The sequence below is a fragment of the Labrus mixtus genome, chromosome 10, assembly GCF_963584025.1.
Source record: "Labrus mixtus chromosome 10, fLabMix1.1, whole genome shotgun sequence".
Lineage (NCBI taxonomy): Eukaryota > Metazoa > Chordata > Actinopteri > Labriformes > Labridae > Labrus > Labrus mixtus.
Window position 1 is genome coordinate 21680391 of NC_083621.1, and position 17460 is coordinate 21697850.

Sequence of the window (17460 nt, forward strand, 5' to 3'; positions counted from 1 at the left end):
CCATATCTAATTTTCCCCACAGTCCAGTATCTCCTTGAGAAGTTGATAAAACACCGTACCTACCCTCTTTACTTGTACTCAGTTCTAGTTTGGCCTTCAGTCCTCTTCTTCTCATCCCAGATCTTTGCATTCCCTACATCCTGTCCTCCCATTCAAAAGTGTTTCTATTGCATTTGGTGATAGCACGTTCTACAGTTTCATTTTTTTTTTTTTTTAGAATTATCTTTATTATCCGTCATTTTCATGCTTTCCACCACAGGGTCTCACATACAATGTTCTACCGATCTAAATGATCTCATAACATATAACTTACTTTATGCTATTTAAGAGTGGTATCAGGATCACATGAAACATGTATACATTACATTTACAGTATACCCCAAGACATAACACACACACACACACACACACACACACACACACACACACACACACACACACACACACACACACACACACACACACACACACACACACACACACACACACACACACACACACACACACACACACACCTCACATTAGACCTTGTCCTGTATTCTCCCATGATTCCCTCTTCTCACTCCACCCTCCAGCCATGTCACAGCTTGTTTCCTAGATTTCACAATGCTTCATAAATATACTTCAATACTTCATTCAATTTCAATTTAATCTTGTTGTTATCTTCAGTGTATTTTTTATAGTTAAATAATATCTCATCAGTTATTTCCAAATATGCGGAGCCTCAGAACAGGCTGTTTCTGTGTCTGTAGCTGTGTGGTGAGAAGGCAAAAAACAGAGTTGATTCTATGAAGAAGATCAGTTGAATGTAACTGTTACAAGTTATATTTGAGCAAAAAGTTGATGTGCAATACGTGAATTAATTGATTAGTTAACAAACATATTTTGCCCCCCATGTGATGAGGATTCTGATGTCAAGTTGGCAAGTCGGGCACCTAATTATTTTCCGAGTTGTTGCTCCAACTTGAGCAGGTGTTCATGTGCATTTTACAACTCGGGAACTCGTTTTTCCGATGTGTCCGAGACCACATGAATGCACCTTCAGTTTACATTGGATTCCTCCGGTTACACCATTTTCCTTACATTCTTCCAAAATGTGAGCATGTATGACGGCCATAGAAGAAACATACAGTAACACAATGTCAGATAATAAAAAAGTCAAAGGCTAAGAGAAAGGGTTTTTATTCATCCGGAGAATCATTTGTGAGTTTATCTTTATTGTATAACCACTTCCTGTAATGAAAGAATCCTCTTTACAAGTCTGCTTCATTGCTTACCTGAAATTCTCATTGATACCAGGTGGAATCTGCGATTGACTCCATGAAAAACACAACATTTACGTCTGCGAGACTACAGGTTTCTTCTCACATTAAGGCACTTTATAACTTACAAAGACTTTTATAAAAATCATCCACTTCAAAAAGACACAACATTATTTGGTCCTACCCTGTCGTTTTGAAAAGTATGACTGTGCAATATTAAGGAAGAGTTTAACTGAGCCTCTTTAATGTGGAACAGATTGTTTCTAAAACAACAAAGGTTCAAAAAGATTAGAAGATAAGTAAAACAGAAAAACAACTCTTTGTGTGCAAATGTATACTGGTCCAGCCACACAATAAGACCAACCCCTCTTGAGCCTTTTCGCGTGTCACTGGACAATCTGGGGCATCTCGCTCCATGCTTTGGCCTTTTTCTTTGCCAAGGCCATCCAAGGGGGCTCGTCCTGTGTGAATGCCGGAGGAGGCAGGAAGCGATGGGAGGAAGGGACCTGGTTCGAGAGCCCCGTAGCTCTTGAACTAGACTTTTCTGGGGCATTTCTTGATGAGAAAGGAGGGGAGATAAGTGCTGAGCCCATGGGGTCGGGCGTCTTGGAATAGGTAGAAACATTGGAGAGCGGTAGTGGGCTAGCACAAGGAGGAGATTTTTGGTGAACATGAACCTGAGAAGGGGCTGAAAAGGAACGTTGGGGTAGCTTGTTGAAGGTGACAGGAACATGGGGTTTCAGGTGGACAGGATTGGACAGACCATACGACTGGGATTTAGACGGTTGAGATGGCATCAGAGCTGAAGGCGAGACAGCCCTCCGTACCTCCTTGTCAACAGATTCTATAGGGTTACTCATCTCTGAGAAAGAACAAATAAGACACAAAGACACACAGTAAACACACACAAAGAGACGTTTAATAAAAAAATAAAGTTAATGAGTTTGATCTTTGTTTGTGTTGATGAAGGCTGGCATGAATTTTAGATACCTTTCAAATCATTTGAAAATGCATTGATGATTATTTATCTGCAATTAGATTGAAAGAAGGCAAAGATATCTATCCACAGAATGAATTGCATGTACAGTGTAGAAGTTCTTGATGCAATAGAATAGAACTATCTAGGTTTGTCCACATGAGGGGAACTTTGCATCAGTCAAAGGTGTGTTTTTATACAACTTGTTGAAGCAGATAAAAACCCCCAGAAGAAAACAAGTTTAAATGACCATGTACAGTATGATGTGCATGTGTGTGGCCTGACCTTTGTCGGTGGACTCTGCAGTTTTGCTGTTGTTTGAATTCTTCATCTCTGGTTCCTCCTGATGACAAAGATCAACACAACCAGTTGTTATGATTAGTCGGCTCCAAAAGTGTGGTAAAGTCCTGTTCATACAGGGTATACAGTCATTGAACGTCCATTCTAGTCCTATAAACCTGTATTGTTAGAGAACTAAATCTCAGTATTATATATTAAATGTATTGTCATTGCATACTGCAAGCTAAATGGTAAATTCACACACTGATGGCAGAGGTTTCTATGTAAAGTGACCATCAGAAATAAGTAATCCCATTCAAACACATTTATATGCAGTCGCCGAAGCAGCGGGAGAAATTTGTGGTGAAGTGTCTCACCCAAGCACACATCGGACATGTGGCTGCAACTGGGGATTGAAACCCTAACTTTCCTGTTGAGAGATGACGACTCTACCAACTGAGCCACAGCCGCCCCCAAGGATACAAACCAGTGTCTCCCTCTCTCTCTCTCTCTCACACAGACGCACAAACACACATTACCTTCTTGACTGTAGTCTCGTTCAGGGAGTTGTCTTTATAAATCTTCTGTTTCTGTATGGCCACAGAGATCCAGCTTGGGGAATCAGGTTCACTAGAAACACCAGGAGTGGAAGCTGGGTCTGGATCAATTAGACAGCAAAAAGACTGTTACACTAGGCGCTAAATCAGCGGGCTAAAAACTCTTTCTTTTTTCTTATCTGATTTAGCTCTCATTTTGGGTGAGGAGATCACATACTTTTGATCTTGAGCCTCACGCTCAGCCAGGCCAGCATAGCATTTACATCAGTTAAGGCCAGGCTGAGAAATGTATGTCTGTATCCTCCAGTAGAGCAGGTTCTCTCTTGTGAGATGATTGAACATCCTTTTAAGGTACCAAATGTAGAGCTTCTTCAGTCAACAGATCAGCTGCTATGATCTATGTAAGGGATCCTTTACTTCATGTTTATTTGTAGAGGGACAAGTATGGAGCAAGTAAACCGTTTCCACACACCACAACATTTAGAGCATAAGCTGATTTGCAATGCCCGTCCCTAGATGGGCCTTTAATGATTCATTCTTTCTGATTATACTTTATGCAAATGCTGATGATTTACTTTTGAATTCGTAGAAATTTGAATTCCTAAATTTTGAAGGTCATAAATTGATAATTTACTTCTAAAATGTTATAATCCCACTGCTAGTGGGATCCAACACTCCCTGTCATGGGGTCCCCGTTTCTAGCCCTTTCATGAACTAGCCCACTCATTCTGGTGTGGACTGATAACCTCTGGTGAGCATCAGTGATGCTTGGTTCATATGACAGCATCATCTCCGTAAGGTTCGGTCAAGTTGTATTCTTAATCTCAATTGTTTAGATAGCATAGGCTCATTTTAACTAACTGGACTGTAACATTGGTTACACTCCAATTTTTGATGCTTGAAAAAAAAAGCTCTCTACTTTTCATTGAAAACCTAAATATACTTTTAATATTTGTAAAATGTGTGTCTTTCAGTGGGAATATTCCTGGTAAGATAAATGTTAAGTAAAAATGACATGCAAAAATGATTTTATTTATAATCAGATATCCCATTTGAAATAATATTAATTTTCTCCTTGTATAGGGTAAAGAAGGTGATTTTGAAGTACTTAATGGATACACTGTATTTTTTTTTAAATTGTAAAGAAAAAAGTAACAAAGCAGTGAAAATGAAGACTTGTACACATTGTTTTAAGAAAAGTCGTTCATTTAATACACACCTGAGATGTGCTTGATTTTTGCTCCTCGGTCTCCATGTAGGTCTGGTTTCTTGGGGAGCGCTGGTTTGTTGCTTGGTGGCTTTGCACTGATTGGCTGTGTCAAGTCAGTTTGACTGCTGTAAGGCTGAGCTGGAGCCTCAAAGGAATGCTAAATAAAAAGTCAAAGATATAAAATCAAAGTTCAGTACCTAATATTTCTTAAATGTGTAACAACGTTTTGGCCTCTTGGGAGTTGCAGGTAAGAGCTGTAAACAAATCACTGTCACTGACACAGTTCTGGGCTCAAAAACAAAGGCCCAAAAGTTCTTTGGTAAAACAATGAGGGCAACTCAACAAGAAGTGTTGCGACTTCCTGGCCAGCCCTGCTTCTTTTGGGGCCTTTGATTAAGATGTGCATTACCGGCGCCTGACCACAAGATGCACCATAGCCCGTTTTTAGGGTTAATGCCACAACCATCAAGTAGCACTGGCAGAAGTAAGATGGGTTTCAAACAACATACTGTCAAGAGTAAAAAAAAAAAGTGTTGGTTTTTACCTGTGAATTTTGCTCCTCTGAACTAAAGCGGTGCAGCACTGGCGTCTTTCTCAACCACACTCCAAATGGATTGTTGTTGTTTCCCTTTAATAAGGCCGGGCCCTCTGTAGGAGGAAGGATGGAACAGCTCATCTGTGGTTTAACTTTAATCTAACTCCATCATCAAGCCAACCTAATGTGACGTGGCAAATTACTCTGATTGCTTTAGCAAAAGTACAAGAGAAGATATAACTGAAAATGACACAATTAACTGAATAGATCAACGAAAAGCCAAGTTCCCAAATCCAAAAAATATTCATGATCTACGCTTGAACATGCCCAGTGTTCTTACGTTCTGTGCTTGCAGGAGCCGCGGGGGCGCAGACAGATGCAGAGGAGGCAGGAGTTAAATTGTCTTTGGCACCTTCTACAGGGAGTGATGGGAAGTGAAATCTGGTCTGATAGGAACCACTGGATGGCTTTTTGACTGTTTCCTCCTCAGAAGCTGCAGGTGGAGCAACATCATGCGGAGACGAAGGTGTTTCTTCTTTGACTTTCTTCACAGTGTCATCTGGTTCTTTTTTTGGAAAGGCTGCAGCACAAGAAGGTACTTCAGAATCCTGTTTACAGTTGCTTGTTTCCTCTTTCTCTGAGCTTGGTGAAAGACGATTGATGTGGAGCATGGTTCTGCCTGTGTTACTGGTAGTGCTGGTTCCACTCTCTTGGGACTGTGTCTCATGCTGCGGCTCTGGAAAGGAAAACGAAGCCTTCGACAAAGTCTGAGACTGCTCTGTGGCTTCAGTTTTTTCATGTTCCATCTGCATCATGTTTTTACTGGATACCTTAACACCTTCCTGCTCTACATCTTGTTCAGTGGGATCTGAACCAGGTTTGTTCGGTTCAACATCTTCCTCTTTGACTTCTGCGTTTGGTTTTAAGTGGTCCCCTTCCACTTCCCTCTCTTCCCCGATGACACTTTCCTCAACACAGCTTTCAATCTCATCCACTATGGCCTGATCAGCCAGTTCCAAAGGGAGTTCATTCTTGTTCCTGACTTGTGAGGCTAACACCGTATCATCTTCAACCACCGTGTCTTCACCTTCATCCATGTTCTGCATTGCATTGGTGATTTCAACCTCTTCCACGGCTGCATCAGGTAACACCTCTGTCACATCTTCTGAACCCTGCCTTTCATCTTCTTTTGTTTCGTCTTCCTCAGTCTTACCTTTATTCACCTCCACCTCTTCAACACCTTCTTTTCTATTATCTCTTCTCCCTTCCTCCACCTCTGGCGACTTCTCGAGCTTAAATGTGTCCTCGCCTCCTTCGCTCTCTTCTGGCTCTACTCCTCTCTCTTCTTGTGCCTGGTTGATCCTGTTATCTGTAATCATGTCATTTTGTTCCTTTGGTTGGACTTCCTCTCCCTCCTCATACTCTCCTTCCTCTTCTGGCTGGAAGACATGGCAGAGAGAAAAATAGGTAGACATTTGAGTATAGCAAATAAGCATCAAGGAAGAGACAAACACAATGAGATTTTACAAATTATAAATGCTCTATGGTGTGATTAGATTTTTTCCCTAATGGTATCTTCTATAATGAAACTTGTTGCCAAATTGAGTAGGAAAATGAGCCTTATATTTTTGAAGAGTTTCTCAAAATCCAATAACAACACTGATGCAAACAGGGTTATTTTAAGAGTGAAAAAATAAAATGTTTTTGCAAAATATATAGATAATGAATTGAATTATGAAGCATATTACTTCAAATGTATCAAATAAACAGTACTTACACATTGTTGACTAAATTTTTCCACAATTAAGTCTTCTTCTTTCTCCTCTGCTGCTTCCTGCTTGTCGTCAAGCATGGCCTGACTTTGAACATCTTGACAGGAACGAGTGTTCCTGCTCAAAGTGGAAACCTCCTCCTCTTCCGTGGTGGTCTGATCTGGCTCTAGAGATCCAGCAGGATCAGCCTGATAAACGACAGTTTCTCCCCTCTCCTCCTTCAACTCCTGTGCTTTTTCTACATCTTCTCTTTCCTTTACATTCACCCCTTTGTTTAGATCCACCACAATTCCTTCAGTATGATTGCCAAGTGAGGAAGACGGAAGGGGAGAAGTGCCCAGCACCTCTTCTAACAAAAGGACCTCCTCTTCACTGTTTTGCTGGTCTGTAGCTTCTTCTCCTGTTAGTGACAAGTTGCTTTTCACCTCCTCGGCTCTATGGGGGATACCTGGAGGGTCCGGCAAGAACTCTCTCACACAAGAAGGAGTCATTGCTCTAGAAGAAGATATCAAAGGATCATATTAACAGAAGATAAGGAGGAGATGCCAAGAAGGAATATAGAATAAGGAGAATAAAAGAGGAAGGTAAATAAAATCTTATCACCTGGGACTGTCCAGAGAGGAAGCTGCCAAGCCAAGCTTGTCAGAGGGAATAGGCTGGGCGTCTGGTGCTTTCTCCACTAAGAGACATGGATCAGGACAAGGGGAGGAATCCAGGTCTACAGAAATGTGTTTTAGTTCTGATTCATCCTCTCCCTTATCACAGTCCTCCTTATATGTTAAAAGGGGCTGTGTTTGCCCCCCCTCTTCATTATCTTCATCTTCCCTCTGTAGCTGTGGTTTCAGCTCATCGCCATGTACAACTAAATCGTAGAAAAGCACAAATATATCAAGGTGTGTGTGTATATATATATATATATATATATATATATATATACACTGTATATAAATTGATAAATTGATTGATTAATAATCAAATTTCCCTCAATGCATTCAAAAATAAAAATTATGAAAGATTATTAGGGCCAGATTTCGTGATTAAAGTCATAAACTTATCAGAATGAAGTTGTTATTTTTGTCTACAGTTATATCAGAGGAGCAGCAGACGACTGTTCCAAAATGACAAACGTTGAGCATTTTGTGGAGTTATACTTCAGTAAAAGTTTCACAAATAAGGAAATACTTCATTATGTATTCTGTATCACAGATCGAGTATTAACTGACCTGCTTTAAAACAACAGTTTGAAGAGGTCAACAAATATCCCATTAGTTGTGTTGGGGCTTTACTTATGCAGATATGAAACCACACATTCTTTTGGCACATCAGCATCACATTGTCATAAGTATCAGGACCCTGAAAAGATACTGCAAAAAACTGGGGCTTTTCCAAAGAAAGAACCACACTGACTCTGAGGAAAGTGTGAGGCAGAGCAAAAGGCTTTGAGGGTTCCCCTTTCATCATTTTTGTGAAGGCTGATGGCTGCTCGTCTGATACAACCTTTTAGTATAATAATTTTAACCACAGCCTAAATTAAATCGATTTATGAACTTCATACCGTAAAATAATGACTTTATTCTTGTACATTTACGAGATTTAAGTTGTAAATTGAATTAACCTCTTAAATATTTTTTTTTAACGTGGCCATTATACTCTGTCGTACAAAATAGCTTAAATCAAGACTTCATTTAAAATAAAAAACTATACATTAAAATTTGGCATTTCAAGTAGGTAGTAATTTGATTGATGATTTAATTAAACAGTTTTAGTTGCTTGTTAATTTCAGTTAGGTAGAACACAATCACGGGTGAAATAAAGAAATCAGGCACTTAAACATTTCCTTCATGCAGAGTCGGAGAAGAACGCAGATAATATGAGATAAAAAACAACAGATCTTTACTGACCTTCTGTTGTCACGTGTTGTTGGAGCTTCCTCGAAGCGTTCAGTATCTCTTTCACCACAGATTCTCCATCTGCTTTTACATCCAGCCTCTGCATGGACACAAGGAATGAGCAATGATTCTGAACGGTTACAGTTACATTGAAAACAACAAAACATGCAGACTCCTCAATGTTTCAGTGTTATTTGTATGTATCCTTTATTAGCATTAGCATCAGGACTCAGAAAAGATACTGTTAGAAACTGGGGCTAGCCGCTTCACCATCATCACATGTCCTGCTTGAGTGAAACCTAGCGGAGAAAACTGGTTTCCTGGCTGACCATATGATCTCACACTTTGGTTGGACAAAAGCTGCATTGCCATAAGATGTAAAATAAGCATCCCTGTCTATAAAAGGATCAGTGGATATTCTAAATAATTCAAGTTTGACTTAAACTTTCTACACAAAAGATTCATCACATTCAAAGGTGTCAAAGTATGAACATTTGACTTTCATGTTGTAATGAACAAAAGAAACAAAGAAAATGAGACATTCTTAATGAACACAAATGGTCATTTGTATTCTCTGTAATTGGTGTATAAATGGGTTGAATTGTAAATGCTCTCGTTATTGTTTCTATACATATGTAGGTCTTACAATGAGAGGTTTCCTCCTGTAACAAGCTTTGTGCCTCAGCCCCAGTTTGTGTTTGGCAGCAGAGTTATCCAGACAGCCGTAGGAACTGGCCGGCTGACTGAAGTCCCCTGGAACCACGAGAGGGCTCACAGCTCTACTGGAGGTGGCACAGGACAGCTGGGAAGAGAAAGAGAAAAGACAGAAGATTCATTTGTTTAAGGTTTCATAAATCTGACAGTAGATGTGAAATAACTCACTCAAACAACCAACGCTCGAACAACTCTGTCTGGACTTTCCTTGTCTACATGTGTTAAAAAAGAAATGGTTGGATCAATCTTTGACTGTTGGGTTAGAGCGTTAGTTTAAGGGTGGATTTCCACCAAGATGATGAAGAGGAAAGCACAAGAAGAAACCAGTAAAACTAAACAGCACTTCATTTTTCAACAGTATGAATGCAACTCTTTACTCAGTTTCAGTATATGGGTTTTGTGGCAGAATTTTCAGAATCAAACCATCCAAACATTTACAAACCAAAGCGTCATGGAAAGATAGATATCACTGGAGAGACAATTCAGAAGATCAGGTCTGATCTAATGATTAAAGGGTTGACATTTGTGTTGTGTTTGGACTTGTCTTGGGTCTTGTGCTTGACCTACTCTTCCACTTGTCTCTATCTTATCCCCTTCTCTGCCGTTTCTCTGGCAATAATACTATTAGTCTTGACTCTTTGACCCACTGTGCCTGTGTTGGTGTGCTTTCCAATGGTTTTCTCTGGCAGTCAGCATGTCTGCTTGCATCTGCCTTTGGTTATTGCTTTATAATTTGTCTTTAACCAAGCAAAACACCCTACGAAGCCAAAGCCAATAGTTGGGTTATTGTTCTTCTGGGGTTCGTCATCATTAGCAACATCTCTCAGATTCCACATAGTCACCTGAAATAATAAGAATATACAAATACTGGTAAGTGTGGATTTAAAGTTTAAAGTTCATCATTGTTTTTTATATTTTAAGCAGGGTAAATGAAGGATCCTAAAGGCAAAAATTAAAGTGATGAGATCCAATTTGGTTATAGAAAAACCCCTCCAACTACTGAAAAAATAAACCTTCAATCTTTTCCATATATTGGGTATTACTTCCAAGTGAATGGGATACCTCCAACAGGGCCAATGAAGTCATCCTTGACCCTGGTCCCTGTGTGTCTAACATACTTTAAAAAGGAATTTTTCAGGGTTTTGTATGCATGCCTTTTAAGCTGGCCATTTGTGGTTCTTTACAGTTCGAGTATGACTGGCCAGAACTCTCCTAAAATCGCTTAAACAGAACTATCATTAAATGCTCATTTGTCATACTTTACTGACTGTGCGTTTAGCTCACATTTAGCCAGTGAGGCCAGATGGGTAATTGAGGTTTTGAAGAACATTTGTCGTGTCACGAACCTGCACTGCTTTTTAAATAAATGTGCTGTGAGGGAGCAGAAAGGGGTTTTTAGCTCACATGGGATAACCAGACATACATGTAATTCAGCAGAATGAGAGTTAGAGGATACCGAGTTCTTAAATAGTGAAATAAGAGTGACATGGGGTCAACTTAAAGAGGTGAAATTGCATAAGGGGCTTTTATTTGAAACCAAATGTGATGTTTTTAAGTGGGACTGCATCATTAGCTGCTCTTACCTCCCTTGCATTAGGGAAAATACTTTCTGGAGGCCTTTATCAATTAGATAACTTAAGGCCTGAGATGAGGAAATTCCCTCAGTCTGCATTGTGGATGTGCTCTTGCTATTTGACATGAGCATCACGTATTGGCTATCAAAAGTCGGTCTTCAGTCTTGTTTATGAGAACAGCTATTCAAATACGCAATTGGAACCAAAGTTTGTCTTTTTATGTATGGAAAGTAGAATAATTCAATTATTTTTTTAATGGATAGATATAATTCCTGCTACTGCTACAGCTCTGGGTTGCACCAGCTATGCATAACTTCAGAGGTAGAATTATTTGAACTTAAAGGTCACATACTATACTTTTCAACCAGTTAAAATAATTCTCAAAGCTCCCCAAAAATAGTCTGTGGAGTTTTCTGCCAAAAATCCACTCTGATCCTGTATTTGATCACGCCTTTAAACCCCTGGATTTCAGCCCTGCTCAGAACAGGCTGTTTCCGTAAATGAGCCACGCCACTATTTAACGGTGAGATGACAGACTCAGAGGGCAAAACAAACACCTAGCTGTTGGATTGAAGGTGTTGCACCAGCTATTATAGTTCCACTAAGAGTTGAAACTTAAATCTTAAACCTGGCTCTTAGTACGTGTGAATCCTTTTGAATCCCTCTAGCATTCCCTCTGAAATGTGTGATAACTTTCTTTTGTATTCCCACTTTTCTTTTCCACAAGTGAAGCCGGAGACAATTTCAACCGCCAAATAATAAAGTATTGTTCAATTATCTTATATGTTGTAGTTCACAATTTCACTGTTATGTCACCGTTATTTTACACTAGATTAAGAATGATTACCTAATCATATTGTTTTGTATCTGACAAATATTTTCACTGCTGATTTTTGTTCATGGCAGTTAATGGGAGTTATCTCCAGACGTTAGGCTCTTCAGAGATAATTAGGTGCAAGAGGCAACACTGCATTGAGAAAACTGCTTTTCACTGATTGGCCACATGAAGTTAAACGTAATTTCTGTGACAATATTTTGGTAAGTTTGGTCGTTACGCTCTACTAGCTAAGATGATCATAACGTCCCTGTGGTGCAAACAAACAATGGAACTACTGAAGTTACAAACTAACAAGTTTCAACGTAGGATTTAGTGTGGACTTTACACCCTGAATGAGGACAGAGCTCAGGGTTTGGGAGTCTTAAAGTACAGTAAACAGAAAAAAGCACATCACATTTGGATCGGCTTTACTTGTTGTGTGACTTTCTAAAAAGCTAAACATGGTAAACATTCTGCAGAACATTATGCTACCATCACCATTGCATTCATTTAAGCATTTGGTGTGAGCACTCAGCACTAGCAGAGTCTCACAGTGATGGTGAAATGGCCTAGAGACTCTTTTAGTAAAAGCTTTAATTTGGTTGCTGAACCCAGTTGAACACTAAACTCTCTGTCCAATCACAACTTTTAGAGTTCTGGAGGGACAGAAAGTTAGATGGTAAGAAGAGTGTGTATTAGACTTCCACCAGTTCCATTGTCCCTATAAGTTCAAATCAATGTTAGTTTCTTTCTAGACATTGTTTTGCTCACATCTGAGCTAGAAGAGTTTGTTATGGTTCACATCTTCGGGGTTTTTTGTCAGCTTGTTTTGGAAATCTAATTTAAGCTCTATAGAGTAACAGTTTGATACAACACAGTTAGAGGAGTGCAATGCTGAATAAGTGGAATAGCCTTTTAAGTGTTTTTTTTTTTTTACCTGGTCATCATCACTGTCTAGTCCCTCCAGGCTATTCAGGCTGTAGCTTTGAACCTTATAAGAGGTGAAGAGATAAAGATAAGAGGGTGAGAATAACAGTGTTAGCAGTATCATCTGCAGCTAAAAGGCAATCAGATGGACTACAGAATTAGACAACATACAGATACAGACAACCAGCCCCACTCACACCTACGAGCAATTTAGAGTCACCAATTGACCTAACAAGCATGTCTTGGCCTTGTCAAACGGGGATTCAAAACCAGGAAGCTCCTTGCTGCAAGGCAACAGCGCTAACCAGTGCACCACAGTGCAGCCCTACAGAATGTTATCCATGTTTTATCAGATTGTTGTGGCCATTTTCTTTGCAGCCATCTGTTGGGGCAGCAGCATCAGGGCTTGTGACTCTAAAAAGCTTAACAAGCTGATTAGGAGGGCTGGCTCTGTGCTGGGGACTGCTGTGGAGACCCTGGAGGTGGTGATGGGGAGAAGGATGATACAGAAACTCTTGAACATTATGGACAATAACATGCATCCCTTACACAATCTCATGTGTGAACAAAAGAGTGTTTTTAGTGGGAGGCTACGGCAGCTAAGCTGCAAAAAGGACAGATTTAAAAATACTTTTTTACCTACTGCAATTGCACTTTATAACGACTCCCCTTTAAGTGAGGACAGAAGACATTTAAACTTTTAAACTTTAGCCTGAGTTGTATATATCATATATCAAACTGTATTGTGGGCTCATGTGTTTTTGTATGGGTGGGATATGTATGTATATATGTGTTGTGTTGTGTGTTTGTATGTATGCTGGCTGCTGGAACACCTACATTTCCCTGCTGGGATGAATAAAGTATATCTTATCTTATGAGCCATTATTCAACAATATGTGTTACCATGACTGTATGAAGTGTCCTATATTCTGGAGGACTACAGGGCAGGCCATCATCTTCAGACATGGTGCCTGTGTCTTCTGTTTTCTTCACACACATGAGGGAGGGTGGAGAGCCCAGCCTTATTGCTTGTTTTAGCTGGAGCTACAGAAAAACATGTAAAAATGTGAGTGTGTCATCTGTGTTTGGATACTTCAACCTGAAGGAGAATAACAAAAACTGGAAACACAGCCAAACATGCAGGATGTGGAGAAGTGCAAACGTTTTAAGAAGAGTCTTAGATATTCATTGACACAAACTTGAATCTACTGTTTGAACTGTATCACAAAAAGACCAGGTATGTTTTTTTTATATGCATTTACCTGTAGGGATTTCACTTTCACATGAATGCTATCCTGTGATGCCCCAAGAGGCTCGTTGGCTTCTGATGAGTCCGAAACAAAGACAGAGTCGTGTGACAAGGCCTTGCTGCCCAAGCTGATCTTTGATCTTTGGGAAACATGAAGTCAAATAAATGAACAAAGCAAAAAGTGATCTACAGCACATCAAGTAATTCAAGAGAAATGTATGTTGACAGGCCCTTTTCTTTTATTTCTTATGCTTCTTTGGGGAGCATAAAAACAGTCAAACAGAAACATATGAGGGAGAGTAGGGATTAGACATGGCAGGAAGTGACACATTTGGGAAAAACACTGGAAATTAGGACACCCATGGATGAATTCCAGAAACATTACGATAAACAGGAAGCCACAAGGCTTGACTGAGGAAGAATAGGAGATGGATGATAAAGCTTGATCTTCCTTTTTGAATTATCAGTTTCCCTTTCCCCCCCAAGTGTTATTTATCTAAGTGTACAGAAGTACATGAAACACTTTTTGTATTTACCAAACAAATTAGCTAGAAACCGAATACTGGGCTTTAGGAAAGTGAAAGTTGTAATGTGTCTTCCTAAATGATCTGCCAACAACTTTGTGTAAATTATTTCACTCTTGGTTTTAAGAGTGACATAATTTACCTTTTCCTTTTTTTCTGAACAGAAGAACAGAATTGTGGGGGGCACAAAAATAGATCTACTCTGAAGTCATAAACCTGGATCACTTTTTACAAATGTGTTAAATGTGTTAAAATGTGCTCTGTACAGTAAAAGAAGTGTCATAGAATTCAGATGGGTAAGTAAGTCAGATCCATTATTGGACCGTTTAGGGATGAACATCAATGTTGACATTTTTTCTAAATATTATTAATGAAAACCTCCCTTATTGTTTAACATGTGTGTCTCTGTATGTATTTGTACAGGATCTTACCCAGAGCCCTTATCCCTCTCTGATCGAGTGAGTGTGTTTTTCTCAGATGCTTTGCTGACATTTTCACTTGATTGGCTGGCTCTGAGCCCCACGTCTGCACCACTGGCTGGCAGCTCCTTTTTCTTTTTCCTGGCAAAGAAGTTTTTAAACATCTGGAACTTGGACTTTTTCTTCCCTGTGATTACAAATCAGAGAAGAGAGGAAGAAATACGATGAAAGAAACCTCTTTACAACACAAATGAGTGTATCATTACTAATAACTACAACACAAAGCCTTGTGTGTGTTTACACAGAGTTGTATATAAAGACAGATACACATACAGCTTAGCTGTAAGTCCTTATCCCATACTGGTGGACTCAGAGGGGGGTCTTAATGTTTTTTTAAAAAGCATTGCGAAAGTGCCCTGTTGGACGCCCCTGTGGTAGATAAAACATAAAGAAGGTTCCTCCTGGATGTACTCTTAGCACACAAATGTGATACTGGACTTGAGCATATAGCTCTTCTCTAGTCTTCTGACTACTCAAAGCGCTTTTACACCACATGTCATGTTAACCCATTCAAACACTGATGGCAGTACATAAAGTGACCATCAGAAGTAAGTAATCCCATTCAAACACATGGATACGAAGCAGCAATTCAGGGTTTAGTGTCTTGCCCGAGGACACACCTGACATGTTGCTGCAGGAGCTGGGGATTGAACCCCCAACCTTAAGGTTGAGAGATGAGTGACTCTACCAACTGAGCCACAGCCGTGAAATATATGGTTAATGTTCATTTGACACATCAAGGTCTGTTTACAGCTCTTACAGAGGGGAATACTGTGAAAGAAGTCAGAGAAAGCATTTTGTGTCTTCCACCAGGGAGGTCTCTTGAGTCAGCATCAGCTGTATCTGTAGTTTGACGATTAAAAACATCTTGTGCTGTGAAGTGAAGTGTTTAGTTTAGTTTAGTTTATTGGATTATTTGACAGAGGCCATGCCCAACACAACTGTTGGGCTGGAGTTAGCTATAAAGCTCATTTACATCGGTGGTCCTGTTGGTTGGATTAGTAATAACATAAAAGTTGCTCAGAGTTAGAGTGGGTCATCTTCTGACTCAAAAATTGGTGGTTGGATTCAAGACACCTCCTGTCTACAAGTCAAGCACCCTTGTGGAAGACATATTTTGATTTGATTTTGATATACTTTATTAATCTCCGAGGGGAAATTCGGGTTTACACTTTGTTGTTTTATTTTTTTTAGTGACATGCTTCTCACACACATAGGTCCGAAACACACACATGAACGAACAGGACCCGTGGACATGTATTGGTGGAGAGATGTCAGAGTGCGGCTGCTACACACTGCTATGCAGAGAGCGCATCAGGGCGGTTGGGGTTTGGTGCCTTGCTCAACCTCGGCAGTGCTCAGGAAGTGTCTTGGCACCTCTCCAGCTACCAGACCAACTTCCATATTATGGTCCACACTGAGACTTGAACCTACGACCCTCTGGCTCCCCACTTGAGCTAACTTGAGGTTTAAAATGGACTTTTGTAACACAGAACACAGAATAGCCAATTCCACCCACAACCCCCTCGAGCCCCATAGAGACAGTGTTGAGTTGAAGGTGATAAGAAGAGAAAAGTAACTGTGGACTAACTACACTGAGAATTTACCCTCATGGACCATATGCATACTTTAAAAGTGACATAACAAATTCTCCTCACACTCACAAGGTTATTTTCCTCCTGCACCCTGCAGAGCACTCTTGAGGATTCTTTCCTTTCTTTAAAGCACACTCTCTAGTTGGAGCTGAACCACAGCTTAAAGTGCTTGAAATCCAAATCTTGTATCAGAGCCAAACTGCTTACATTTCTTAGTCATTTGTAAAAGGCCACATCACAGACAATTGATGTATTAGATTGTTAGAGACATTAAATTGTATTTAATACCTACAAATAGGCATCATAATAAAGGCCCTGGCACCAAGAGGTGTTAATAAAGCTGCTTCTAAAATACACAAAGTGAATGTAAAACTGGGAAGTGTAAAATTTACCATGGCTATAATTACGACCCAACCTGTTTAATTATCACTTTTTTCCCCAATTGAAAAAGTGAAATACACACCATACAAAAGCCTTAAAGAGTATTTCCACACATCAAACACATTAGATAACCTTGTAAGCTCACAGCTTTGACACATATGTGTCACAGATATGTGTCAAAGGGACACCATGTTTAACTTCACTCATTATTAAAGGGATACTTCACCCGTGGAAACATGAATCTGTATTGACATTGGGTCTTATATGTAGAAATGTGAAATACATTTTGAAGTTGGTGCCTTCTTGACCAAGAAAAAGCAGAAAGTGTATTTTTGGGCTCATGTTGATGATAGACAACAACTCCCAGAATGCACAGCACCACAGGCCACTCCCACTGAAGATAGGCTGCTCTATTTACTGACATATTTACTTCAACACATACAGCCGTTTCCTCAACTGATTCCAAGATTTCTTCCAGAAGGAATTGGCATCTTGGAAATTCCTGGCAGAAAACAGACTCTATGTCTGTGTCCATAGGCAAACAGTGAGAGCACAGACACTACCAGTCCACCCCAGCTCGAGCCGGCCCGGGCTCCTCATCCTCACCGCCGGGTGAGGACAGCAGCCGAGGCATACCCGCCTGTCGGCAGCAGCTGCCTTGCCGCTATATTGCGGCTTGTAGAGATAGTCAAGAAAATCCGATTCGAGCACAAGACCTCA

The 17460-nt window shown here is 40.0% G+C and overlaps 1 protein-coding gene across 2 annotated transcripts in view; it reads right to left on the reverse strand.

Annotated features, from left to right (window-relative positions):
- Positions 1–1166: 1166 nt before the first annotated feature.
- Positions 1167–17460, reverse strand: part of zgc:66433 (uncharacterized protein LOC321250 homolog) — a 31786-nt gene continuing 15492 nt past the window's right edge. The window contains exons 3-16 of one of the 2 annotated variants that reach the window (XM_061048753.1): positions 14717–14891; positions 13775–13901; positions 13416–13556; positions 12523–12576; positions 9127–9282; positions 8493–8580; positions 7195–7453; positions 6597–7086; positions 5160–6258; positions 4829–4932; positions 4294–4441; positions 3057–3175; positions 2524–2581; positions 1167–2124 (exon numbers count right to left, since the gene is read on the reverse strand). In XM_061048753.1, the coding sequence (XP_060904736.1) occupies positions 1649–2124; positions 2524–2581; positions 3057–3175; positions 4294–4441; positions 4829–4932; positions 5160–6258; positions 6597–7086; positions 7195–7453; positions 8493–8580; positions 9127–9282; positions 12523–12576; positions 13416–13556; positions 13775–13901; positions 14717–14891 (3494 nt within the window). In that variant the 3' untranslated portion in view covers positions 1167–1648. The remainder of the gene's footprint in view (positions 2125–2523; positions 2582–3056; positions 3176–4293; positions 4442–4828; positions 4933–5159; positions 6259–6596; positions 7087–7194; positions 7454–8492; positions 8581–9126; positions 9283–12522; positions 12577–13415; positions 13557–13774; positions 13902–14716; positions 14892–17460) is intronic. The other variant, XM_061048754.1, reaches the window with a different exon arrangement.